The 12,758-nt window shown below is 44.5% G+C and overlaps 1 protein-coding gene across 1 annotated transcript in view; it reads left to right on the top strand.

Annotated features, from left to right (window-relative positions):
• VPS26B (VPS26, retromer complex component B) overlaps window positions 1-12,583 on the top strand; it is a 29,926-nt gene extending 17,343 nt beyond the window's left edge. Inside the window, exons 3-6 of the mRNA XM_044668316.1 lie at window positions 7,309-7,473; window positions 8,955-9,130; window positions 10,080-10,222; window positions 10,500-12,583. Of these exons, the coding sequence (XP_044524251.1) occupies window positions 7,309-7,473; window positions 8,955-9,130; window positions 10,080-10,222; window positions 10,500-10,646 (631 nt within the window). The 3' untranslated portion in view covers window positions 10,647-12,583. The remainder of the gene's footprint in view (window positions 1-7,308; window positions 7,474-8,954; window positions 9,131-10,079; window positions 10,223-10,499) is intronic.
• The last annotated feature ends 175 nt before the right edge of the window (window positions 12,584-12,758 follow it).

Raw genomic sequence — 12,758 nt, 5'->3', positions numbered from 1 at the left:
TTCATGAAGAAGTCTGAAATCTGTTTTCTATATACACATGTATCCCTTTATCCCCATAAAAATTAGTATCTTTGGGCAAGAACAATATAGATAATTTAAGTTACTTAAATTTGGCTTTGAAATCTATTGTGGACTTTTTACAGTGACTTTGCCTTGTCATTCTTTTGGCATTATATTAATGTCATAAATTCATTTTTATTCCTAGAAACACTTATCTGCTAGGCAGAGGGGAAAGGTTTGTTTTGGCAGTAGTCCCAGTAGGGAGGGGGAGTTTGGCCAAGGTTTCAAAATGTATCAGAAAGTGGTCCATGGGACAGCTGGGTGGCTTAGTGACTGAGAGCCAGGTCTAAAGACGGGAGGTCCTTGGTTCAAATCTGGCCTCAGACACTTCAAGCTGTGTGATCCTGGGCCAAGTCACTTAGCCCCTATTGCCTAAACCTTACCACTCTTTTGCCTTGGAACCAATACATAATATTGAGTCTAAGATGGAAGGTAAAGGTTTAAAAAAAAAAAAAAAAAAAAAAAAAGTGGTCCAAGGGACAGCTAGGTAGCCCAGTGAGAACAGAGAACCAGTCCTGGAGTCAGGAGGATCTAGGTTCAAATCTGACTCCTAACTCTTCCTAGCCATGTGACCCTGGGCTTGTCACTTAACCCCATTTGCCTAGTCCTTGCCTCTCTTCTGTCTTAAAATTGATACTGACAATCAATTAATCGATTAAAAAAATAAATAATTTTTTAAAAACAACAAAAAAAGAATTGATAAACAGAAGGTAAGTGTTGGTTTGTTTTTTTTTTAATCACCTTACCTTCTATTAGAATCTATTTTAAAAGGAAAAAAGTGATCCACATATAGGTATTTGCTGATTTGTCTAACTTTATTTTTCAGACACCCTGACCCATAACCCTACACATACATTATTCCTATCCTTTCTGGATAGAGGGGTGGCAGGCTCATCATCTCTTGATAGATAACCCTGGTCTCAAACCCAGGTTCTCTGATTCCATATCCAGTTCAATGTGGCGTTCCTCGTATTGATAAGGCAAAGTAAGGTAGTGGGGTGGAGAGTGGTTGGGGGTGAGTTGGAGTGGATAGAATTTTGGGGACAGAAAGAGGCACTTAGTGGGGAAACCTAATGAGTCTTCAGAGAATGGCAAGGGTGGAGATTGGCAGGAACACACAGTTCTTCAGAAGTAGTAAAAGATATGATTAGAAAGATCAGTTGAGAATAGATTATGGAGAGCACCAGATTCACCCAACATTGAGATGTGGTAGAAGGCTTTGTGAGTTTATCCATTGGAAGGATTAATGGTGGTAGCTTGAAGTAAGAATTGTAAAGGCAAGAAGCACCTGTGGGGGCAGGGGGAGTCCTTTAGGATGCTTTCCCAATACTCTAGGCTTACGGATTTGAGCTGTGACGTGGGAGTAAGAGAGAGAAGGAAAAAGATTCTGGAGACTCTCAAGGGATGATCGAAGAGGACTTGGCAACCAGTTGAGAAGGGGAAATGGAGTTTAGAAAGTAAAAAATTTTCACAGTTTCTAGTTCGGAGGGACACTTACAGTACAGAAATATGGAAGAGGCTAGAGTAAGAAGTAGAGTTTTGATTTTCATCTCTTTGAGGTGTTTTTGAGTTCTTAGGTAGAAATGTACAGCAGGTAGTTGGAAATCTGGAAGTGGAGTTTTAGAAGGATTGGGATTAAGAAATTGTTTTCCACATAGGAAAAATAGTTGAAACTCTGAGAATGGATTGTCACTTTGTGGATTATGAAAAACAATTGAAAAGACTTAAGAATTGGAGGCAGCTGGGTGGCTCAGAGGATTGAGAGCCAGACCTAGAGATGGGAGGCCCTAGGCTCAAATCTGGCCTCAGACACTTCCTAGCTATGTGACCCTGGGGAAGTCACTTAACCCCCATTGTCTAACCCTTACTGCTCTTCTGCCTTGGAACCAATACATAGTATTGATTCTAAGACGGAAGATAAGGGTTGAAAAAAATTGTTTTAAGACTAAGAATAGAGTCTTCAGTTTGCTCAACAAGCATTTACTAAGCATCTACCATAGGTCAGGCACTTTACTTAGAGGCTAGAAGTACAGACAAAAAACAGAATCCCTGTCTTCCTGGAAGCTACATTCTATTGGGGGAAAACAAAAGGGAAATCAAATGCAAAATATATTTTTTTAAATTGAGGCAAAACAATTAGGGGAAAGGGGGTTCATTTTAACAACTGGGTGGATCATGATGGGCTTCCTACAGGAGAAGGCCCTCGAAGTAGGCCTTGAAGGTTCCCACGAGGAATTCCATAATTCCTTATCAAAAGCCATTTCTCATATTTGGAATTCCCTCCATTCAGAGAGGAGAAGTGGCTTGTGGGAAGGCATGGGGAAAGCAGATGGAATTTAATGTATAAAGAACAACAAGCTGACCTATTCGATGAGAATGTGCGACTGTGCAAGAAGCTCTCGTGCATCAGTCCTAGAGGAGACCCGTGCTGAGTGCAGAAGGCTAGAAAAGGATGTTTGTGCCCAGGAGCTGCTGGAGCTTCTTGACTTTGATCTGATTAGCTTCAGAGAGGAAATCCAGGAGCAGGGGGTAGAAGTTGCAAAGAGATAAATTTAGGATTAATATTAGAAGAATCCTCCTTGTGGTGAGAGCTGTCCAGAAGTGGAATAGACTGCCTGGAAGATGGTGGTTGTCCCCTTTTTGTAGGTCTTCCAGCAGAGGCTACATGACCACTTGTCAGCTAAATTTTGGTGAGGGTTCCTTTCATTACTGGTGGCACAGTGGATAAAGTGCTGGGTTCAGGAAGACCCGAGTTCAGATATGAAATCAGGCATTTCCTAGCTGTGTGACCCCAAACAAGTCACTTAATCTTTTTTTTTTATCCTGGGACTCCATTCTAGGAGCATAGGGCCACAACCAGTAGGCAATGGGTTGCTCAGGGTCACCCAGCTGGGAAGTGTCTGAGCCTGGATTTGAACCTAGGACCTTTCGTCTCTAGGCCTGGCTCTCAATCCACTGAGCTAGCCCAGCTGCCCCTACTTTAGGTTGCAGTTTCTTTAGCAGATGTAGTTTTTACAGGGTGAGGTTGCTAGCCCCACGCCCAACCCTCATCCTTTTTCATCCGGGCTAGGGACCGTCCTTAGCCCAGGAGTGGTAAGGGTGGGCGATAGGGGTCAAGTGACTTGCCCAAGGTCACACAGCTGGAAGTGTCCGAGGCTGGACTTGAACCTAGGACCTCCAGTCTCTAGGCCTGGCTCTCAATCCACTGAGCCACTCAGCTGCCCTTAATCTTAGTTTGCCTCAATTTCCACTCCTATAAAATGGGGACAATAGTAGCACCTATCTCTTAGACTCTTGTGAGGCTCAAATGAGGTAAAATGTGTAAACAAACAAACAAAAAATTTAAGTGCTTAGTTAGGACAGTGCCTGGCACTATATAAATGCTTATTTCCTTCCTTTCATCTTTTCATGTATGTGTTGGACTTGATGGCTACTGAAGTCTCTTCCAACTCTTAAACTATCACAGGGAATTCTCGCTTAATAGTATCAGAAGGAAGGAGGAGAAGAATCAAAGGACTGATTAAAAGATGTGAGGAAAGTAGAACGCTGTGTGGAATCCAAGAGAAAAAAGTTTCAAGAAAAGGTTGAATCTGCATTCAGTCTAGATGCTCTTAGAGACAACATAGAAGAGCCTGATCCCCCTCTGTGAGCAGGGTCAAGTGCCCAAAGTCAGGCCTGGCCCTTATATTGAGAGCTGATTCATAGACCCAATGTAGACTGAGGAGAGGCAGTGCTACTAGGGGTGGTATATCGGGGCATGAAGTGCTCACAGAAAGGGCAACAAGGTGGCTCATTCGATGGAGAGCCAGGCCTAGAGATAGGAAGTCCTGGTTTCAAATCTAGCCTCCAACACTTCCTATCTGTGTGACCCTGGGCAAGTCACTTAACCCCCATTGTCTAGCCCTTACTGCTCTTCTGCCTTGGAACCAATACATAGTTTGATTCTAAGACAGAAGGTAAAGGTTTAAAAAAAAAAAAAGAAAGAAATGGTCACAGGGCTGAGGCTATATCTGGATAAGAAACAGTAATAGAAACAGGCAGGAGTTATGTGGTTCTGACCCTAGAGCAGGTTTTAGCCAGGTCCCAATCTAATAGGAAGCCTACATTGGAATAACCAGGGCAGGGAGCTCTTACCAAAAGGGGAGCCTGCAGTTTTGGTGAGATAGGACGAGCAATTGAGTTGCTTAGACTCAAAACTTGGGTCAGGAGCTGGAAAAGCTCCAACCAGAAGAGCAGTAATTAGACTTGAACCTAGATTAGACAGCTTTGAGCACAGTGAAAGCTTGCAGATCCCATCCTAACCCGCTCCTGAGTTCTTTGAAGAACACATCACTAAGTACCCAGAATAAGCAACAGTAGGACCCAAGAAAATACAAAACAAGACCAAGCAAGACCCAGATGTTTTCTCCAGAAATATGCAAAGCCCAGCCCTAATAGAGAGTACCAGTTAAGGAAGTAATGCTAGAAGAACAAATAAATAAATAAAGGGATCCCACCATAAAATTATTATTTAAACAGAAGCACCCAAAATACAAACCTGGAAGAAAAGAATGACTCCCAAAACATCTACAACCAAAGCCTCAAAGAAAAACATAGCTGTTATATAGGTTGAACTAGAATTCCTAGTATAATTATTTAAAAGAATTTTTTTTAATTATTGTATAAGTGAAATTGAGAGACAAAAGGAAAGAACTAGACAATTACAGAAGAAAGACTGGAAAGAAATTTAATACTTTAGCACAAGAAGTACACAAAACCTTAGTCAAGCCATATACTCCTTAACAATTAGAATGGATCAAATTGAAGATGATGATATTAAAACAAAAGTTGAGAGACTGAGGGAGGAGGAAAAAAGAAAATCTAAGGTATCTCATACCAAAAACAATCATCCTGGAAAACAGATCAAGGAGAGGTCATTTAGGAACCACTGAACTCCCTGAAAACCACCTATAAACTCTGTGTCTGTCTGTCTGTCTGTCTGTCTCTCATCATGAAAGAAAAATGCCCAGATTTCTTAAAATCAGAGGCCAAAATGAAAATACAAATAATCCACTAGTGGCCTCATAGAGAAAAAAAAACTGTCAGGAACATCATATTCAAAATCCAGAGCTCCTGAGAAATAAAAAGATATTGCAATCAAGTAAGCAACAAGAAAGAATAAAGATCCTGAGTCAGTATCACACGAGACTTAACAGCCACAACTTTTAAGGAATAGAGAATTTGGAAAGATAGAAGCTATCGCTTTATATAGCCAACAATAATTTATCCAGCACAGCTAAGTATAAACTCAAAGTTAAAAAAAAAAAAAAGGATTTTTTTTTTTAGTGAAATGGAAGTTTTCCTAATGAAAAGAACAAAACTGAGTAAAAACTTTGAAATAGAAACACAAAGGTTAAGAGAAATATCATCAACAGCAAAAAAAGAATTATCTGTCTTCTAAAGGGGGGAGTTGGAACAAGTGTTGCCTCAGAACCAATATCATTTGGGTCACAAAGGGTTTTAAATAAGACCAAGGGCCTACAGATGGTTTTGTTATGATCTTAAAAGAAGAAAGGGAGAGGAAGAGTGGGGGAAATTATCAAACATGACCAGAATGCACAGGTAGAAATCTGTACAAACAGGAAGGGGTGGAGGAAATGAACCTGAACCTCCCTTTAATCTGAAATGGTCAAAGGAGGAAAGAATACACATACACACACAGAGAGAATTGAGTCATCTTACTCAACAGGTTAATAGAAAGGAAAAGAGAGAGAGAGGAGTAAAAGTGAGGGTAGATTCAGGGATGAATTAGTCATAAGCAGAACACTCTTAACCACAAAGAGTGTATCATGAAGAAAGGTTTAAAAGGTCAGAAAACAAACTCAACATTTGAAATTTCTGCAAGGTGGATCAGTTCCAAATGGCTGAGGTCCAAGGCCTAGCCTACTGGTAGACTTCTGAAGTGGAATGGACTTGAAGGTCACAGCAATTGAGGATGATGAGGAACTTCAAGTTCAGAGTGGTATGAGCCATGTGTACAAATATTTAAGTTGTCCACAATAATGACAACACAGGAAAATAGAAAGGTGCAGAAGGCATCAATTTGCTCATCAGATTCCTCTGATTTTATAAAATAGACTCTTGAGAGTTAGATGATATCTTAAGGATCTGGGCTAATCTCCTGCCCCATCTAACAATTCCTTGACAAGTAGTCTTCCAGCCTCTTGAACACTTCTGGTGACAGGGAACTCACTAACAAATGAACTAATTTCATAAAGTTATAATTGCTAGATAATTCTTCCTTGTGATATTGAGTTACAAAGTTCTTCCTTATGTCTCTTCCTCCCTCTAACTCCCTGGATCCTTTTGTTCTAATGTATCTTTCTCTATTTTAGGTGATGTAGTGGGTGGAGTGCTAGACTTGGATTCAGGAAGACCTGAGTTCAAATCCAGTCTCAAATACTTAACTAGGTATAGGACCCTGGGCAAGTCACCACTGCTCTGAGCCTCGCCTTTCCTCATCTGTAAAATGAGGGTATTGGGCTCGAAAGCCCCCTGATGTTCCTTTCAGCTCTAAGTCATTTAATCATCATTTATTAAGCACCCACTATGTGCCAGGCACAGTGCTAAGGCTAGGGGTACAAAAATGGCAAAAGGCAATCCCTGCCCTCAAAGAGTTTACAGTCTAATGGATGAGACAACATACAAACACAATTCTAAGCAAAGTAAGCTATGTATAAGAAAATAGAAAATAATCAAGAGGGAAGGTACTATCATGTAACCATGGAAAAGTATTCTAAAAAATAAAATTAAAAAAAAAAAAAAGGGAAGGTACTAGAATGGAGGGATTGGGAAGGCATTCTGTAAAAGACAGGATTTAGTTGGGACTTATGGAAGGCGAAGGTCCTTTCACTCTTCCTTCCTCCAAGTGCAGTCTGAGGCCAGAGCATTGCCTGTATGCCTCTGGGTACAGACACATGCATATGTGTGCTTGTTAAATATGTGTGTGTTTTTATATATATATATATACCAATATAAGTACAAATATGTACATATATACTGATATAATGCTCATAAATATATGTATATCTATTATAAATACTATATATATTATATATATATAATGTGTTATCGATTATTATATGTGTATCTATGGCTTTGTGCACATGTGAATGCCTCCCTCTTTGCCGATGTACTGTCTGTGTGTCTGTGTACACACTCTTTTGTAACTGGGAACTGTCCTAATCCGCGATGGCTTAATATCTGCAGGTATTTCCTCAGAGCCACCATCAGCCGCCGGCTCAATGATGTTGTCAAAGAGATGGACATTGTGGTTCATACACTTAGCACATACCCAGAGCTCAATTCATCCATCAAGATGGAGGTTGGGATTGAGGACTGTCTGCACATCGAATTTGAGTACAATAAATCCAAGTGAGTGTCTTTGCTGGAGCAAGAGGGGTCCGTGGATTTGGATGGGAGGGGGGAAGAATTGTGTTTTTATTTTTACTAATCTAAGAACGTTAGTATTTCTTCCCATTATTTCAAAACCTTTCTGAGGTCTCTAGGTTTCATCAGAGTGCCAAAGGATCCGTGACACAATAAAAGTTATTAAGAACTCCTGCCTAGAGATAATTGTTCATTCCTGGGGTTGGAAGTAGGGGGCAGGCCAAGAGGAAGGGGTGTGTAACAGAGAGCTCCAATTTAGGTCAGGAGGCCTGGGTCGGAATCATTCTTCATTTAAAATAGCTGTCTATGAGCAAATCGCTTCAGTTGTTTCCCCATTACCAGCTGCCTGCTGCCATGCTGAATCTTAAACTCAGCATGTCCAAAAAGAAAATAATCTTTCCTCTAAAAGCCTTCCCTCCCCTTGCATCCCTGTTTCCGCTGAGGACACTCCAGGCCTCCCAGTCGCTCCCGTCCTTGACCGCAGAAGTCTCCTTGACTCTCCCTTCTTTCTCCGGTACCCTCCCTGTCCAGTCACTTGAAAGACCTCCTCACCATCCTTTGGATATGTTTCCTTTTTGCTTGCCTCCGTTATCAGGCCTTAGTTCAGGCCTTTGTGACTTCTTACTTACACTGTTTAATAGCCTCTTGCCTGTGTTTCTTTCCTCAGTCTCTTCCCCCCCCTTTAGTCTGTCCTCTGGTCTAACATTGCCCCCCCCCCCCACCCACCCATTTTACATTTTACAGATGAGGTAACTAAAAACCCAGTGACTTCCCAACATCAGATCAGGTAGTGGCACAGTCAGGATTCAAACCCAAGACCTCTTACTAAATAAATCTGACACTCTTTAATATATTGAGTGACTTTTCATAAGAGCTTCAGAAATGGGCACAGTGGCATTTTTAGAGTTAGTGTCAAACGTTCCAAAATGACAGTTGGGGGGGGGGGGGGGAATGTCTGTTTCATGCAGGAAGTGTGGTTTGCACACTTTGTTAACATCTATTAGCTTCCCTTTGGGTACAAGAACCAGTCATCCTCTGCCTGCATGATTCCTCTGCCCAGAACCTCATACTAAGCTTCATGAAGAGGGAAAAATAAGTCTGATTCCTGGGGGACACCTAACTCACAAGAGTGAAATAGGCCTTTTCCCATGAAAAGGATATAATTCTTGGTGCAGACAGTGTGCCAAAGTGAAGGGAGAGAAATTCATGACTGGAGTGAAGGGATTTTGAAGATTTCCTGGACAGAGTAAATTCTAAGCCAGGTGTTGGAAAATCTTTGGGAATCTGAGAAAAACTGGGGAAAAGAATCGGCGGAGTAATCGTATTTTAATTGTTGATGGTTAAAGAGGGTTAATACGAGTGTGGCAGATATTTTAACCTAAGTACGGCACCTCCTGAAAAGGGGACAGAGGAGAAGCTTTGGGCCTGGTCGTTACCTAACCTTTGGGCTCTCTTCCCAAACCCAGGTACCACCTGAAAGACGTGATTGTGGGGAAAATCTACTTCCTGTTGGTGAGGATTAAAATCAAGCACATGGAGATCGATATCATCAAGAGAGAGACCACTGGGACGGGCCCCAACGTTTACCATGAGAATGACACAATAGCCAAGTATGAGATCATGGATGGAGCCCCTGTGAGAGGTGAGCCCCCGCAGGCCAGGGTCCTCAAACGGAGGACAGCCCGAGGGTCCGACTTTGGAACAGAGGGATGTCCCTGTGTGCCTGTGCACCAGGTGATTAGGCTGCGTTTTGCGGATTTTGCTGCTGCTTCTGTTTTATACTTGGAAGCAGGAAAATATAATGCCTATAGGTCATTTCTGCTAAGCAGATGGTATTGAGAGCTACAGGGGAGTTAAAATTAATTAAACTGGAGAATTTGGGATTCTTTGTGAATTCTCATTTTCTAGGCCCTTTCTTGTGCTTTCTAGGACTCTAGATACTCAAGAGTTGATGATAATTATATGTCCATCTCATTTTCTTCTTACAATCTAAAGATTTCTTGGCACTTCCTGGGATTTCTCTCATTTATTAGCAGTCCCTTTATGTTGATAAGAATTATCTCCCATATGGATGCCTCATAGATTAACAGGCACTTGGCAAGAATCTTAGAAGACATCTTCGCCCTGCCATCAACCACAGACATTTGTTGAGTACACGTCCTGTGCGAGGTTTAGAGGGGGACAAGGATTCTATTCCTTGGACTCCGTCTCCCTTTTTTCTAAGAACTGTGCAAGTATCATTCATTTTCTGTGCTTCTAAAAGGGCAGCATGAACAATCCAGAAGCAGCAAATAATGACTACCCAGAGCGGCTTTAGGATGGTACATGCACACTGCTAGATGCAATCATTAGAGCTAGAAGGACCTCAGGCCAAATTCAAGCCTCTCCTTTTACTGAGAGGAAAACTGAGGCCAGTGAGTCTGAGCAACTTGTCCCACGCCTCCCTCCACCCCAGCGGGACTCGCTCAGGAAGCAGGGCCTGCCCCTGCGCAGGACGCCAGAAAGGGCAGCAGGAGCCCGGGCCGCGGCTCACGGCCTGGGCAGGGCCGGGGTGGGGGCTGCCTGGGCCCTGACTCGCTCCTTCCTTGCAGGGGAATCCATCCCGATCCGGCTCTTTCTGGCTGGGTATGAGCTGACTCCCACCATGAGAGACATCAATAAGAAGTTCTCTGTGCGGTATTACCTCAACCTGGTGCTGATTGATGAAGAGGAGAGACGGTACTTCAAGCAACAGGTGAGGCACAGGCCAGGAGAGGCACTGGGGGATGGGGAGGATCCTTCTCTCCCTCTGGTCTCCCGCTCATGCTGGCCCTGGAGTCGAGGCTCTGAGTTCAAATTCTACCCCAGTCATTCTTAGTTTTGCAACCCTGGACGAGTCCCTCGGCCTCTGTCCAGCGCTTGAAGTGCCGCCAGGGCTTCCCCACGAGTCCTTCACACACGTCTGGGGATGGGGAGGGTCTCTGTGAAAGGAAGGCTCGACGACTTACGGCCCCTCGTCCCTTCCCCAACAGGAAGTGGTGTTATGGCGGAAAGGGGACATCGTGCGGAAGAGCATGTCCCACCAGGCGGCCATCGCCTCCCAGCGCTTCGAGGGCTCGTCCTCCCACCCCGAGGCCCGGACCCCCGGCCAGCCATCGGACAACAACAGCCGGCAGTGAGGCCTCGGGCCCTCCCTGCCGCCAGCAGCCCCTCGAGGGCGAGAGGGCCGGGGACCTCTGCAGACACTCACATGACCCGAGACAACAAAAACAAACCCATTTTTGACTTTAATTCCTTTCTCTGAAGAGCCTGAAGGGGACGGGGTAGGAGCGCTCCTGAGGATGAGGACTGTGCATGCGGCCCAGGTGTGGGTGGTGAGGGGGGCAGGGAGGGCAGCGGCCCCCAAGGAGGTCGGGGCCTCGGCAGGAAGGCTCCCGGACCCGGGGCGTTCTAGGAGCTGGTCTGTGTAGGGGGCAGTGCGGGCAGGGTCTCGCCTGCTCTTGGGCCCTGCCCCAGCCGAGGGGCACAGGCTGACCTTGCGTTGGTCCCCAGGAATGGGATGGGAAGGAGGCTGAGGCGGGCAAAGCCCAGAAAGGGCCGGAGTCACTCAAGATCGGGAAACTACCTCTCTGGGAGTCTTGGACGTGGTGCTGGGACGCCACCATCTCTCTGCTCTGGCCCCAGCCCCTTCCCCCTCACAAAGGGAAATTCCAGGGGGGCACCCAGACACCTCCCTACACACACTTCCCTCACGCCTAAATGACCATCATCTTCCACATCATGCACCAGAAGCCTGAGCAGAGCTGGGATAAAGCCAGCCCTGGAAGGGAAGGTCGGCGGGGGGCAGGGTATGGATGGGCGATTTCTGAGCCTCGCCTGCCAGAGATGGAATTAGCCTTTCAGACACGATAGTCAAGCCTGCTGCTTAAGTGCCGAGATCTGACCAGGACCCGGCTACCCCGGGCAGCTCATTCTTTGCAGACCCCACGTTGGTTGACACATTTTAGGGATCACAGATCCTCTAAATATGGGAAACTAAGTGGGATTTCCTATAAACCTAAGCGAAAGATCCCATTTTCCCTGAAGGGAAATGAGAGTTCTAGTCACCACCCCTGCCATGTTCCCTACCTCCTCCTTTCAGGGATTTGGGGGCATGGCTGTGAACCCTTGAGAGTTACCCTCCTGCAACCACCTCAGACCCTTTAGAATCTAGTTTTCCCCACTTATGATGAAGGAAAAGGACAATGAGGGCCTCGGCAGAGGAAGATGGCTATCCTAACTTCGAAATAATTCTGCTTGCCAAACAGTCTTTCTCTTCCAGATGACTGCCCAGAGTTCAGGGCTATTGCTATTTTCCCCATTTTAAAAAAATCTCATCTAGATGTTTCTGTGATATAATGGGAAGAGAGCCATTCCCCTCTCGGTGACACTGTGTTCTGAACAGCGGGAGTGAACATGTTTTTCCTCCCCACTTGGAGATGAGCAGAGGGCGAGCCGTTCCACTTTTCTCCATGAAGACCCCAACTCCTAATCACAAAAGCCGGTGTTAACAAATGAATTCCCCACGGACCAAAGTCTGTCCCGACTGCCCCCGGGATATGGGAAGCTGAGCGTGTGGTAAGGAGGGTCCGGACTGTGTCAGAACACAGAGTTAGGATTTCCAGTGTGCCTACCTGCTAATAGCTGGCAGTCCCCTTCTGTATCCCCAAATGTCACTTTCTCCATTCCCCTCAATGATGTGCAGATCTTTACTGATTTATCAATTTTAAAATTCTCCTATGGGAGGTGAGAGAGAACCTATTCTAGCTCTCTCACAGGCAAGGCTCTTAAACCAGATCTTGACTTTTCTCTTTCTTGTCTCTTCTCCCTTATCCAGCTGTCACTGCGAAGGTAGCTCACCTCCACTATTCCCACACCCTCATCCTGGGGAGTGCATAGGTACTAAACCAAGCAGTACAACTTGTAATTACGCAGCTGCAGTGTTTACATGTTTCTTAATTTGTTGTCTTTTCAATGGCTGTATTTTAAAAAAAAAAACAACAACAAAAAACTTGTTTTAATTGTCTCTCTGATTAAAGGGAGCTGCTATGGCTCCAGAGACCATGTGCCCGTGGAATGCCAGGTTCTGTGGTCTCTTCTGTCCCAAGATATCCTCCCTTATAAGTAGGGCCTGTGGTACAGAACTGAAGGAAAAAATTACCATCCATCCATCCATGAAGTAGTATTGACAAATGCCTTGAAGGAATCCAGGTGATTGCAGATAAGAGAACACAGAAAGCTAAAAAGCTGGT

The sequence above is a fragment of the Gracilinanus agilis genome, chromosome 3, assembly GCF_016433145.1.
Source record: "Gracilinanus agilis isolate LMUSP501 chromosome 3, AgileGrace, whole genome shotgun sequence".
Taxonomy (NCBI): domain Eukaryota; kingdom Metazoa; phylum Chordata; class Mammalia; order Didelphimorphia; family Didelphidae; genus Gracilinanus; species Gracilinanus agilis.
This window is presented reverse-complemented; position numbering and strand designations above follow the sequence as displayed.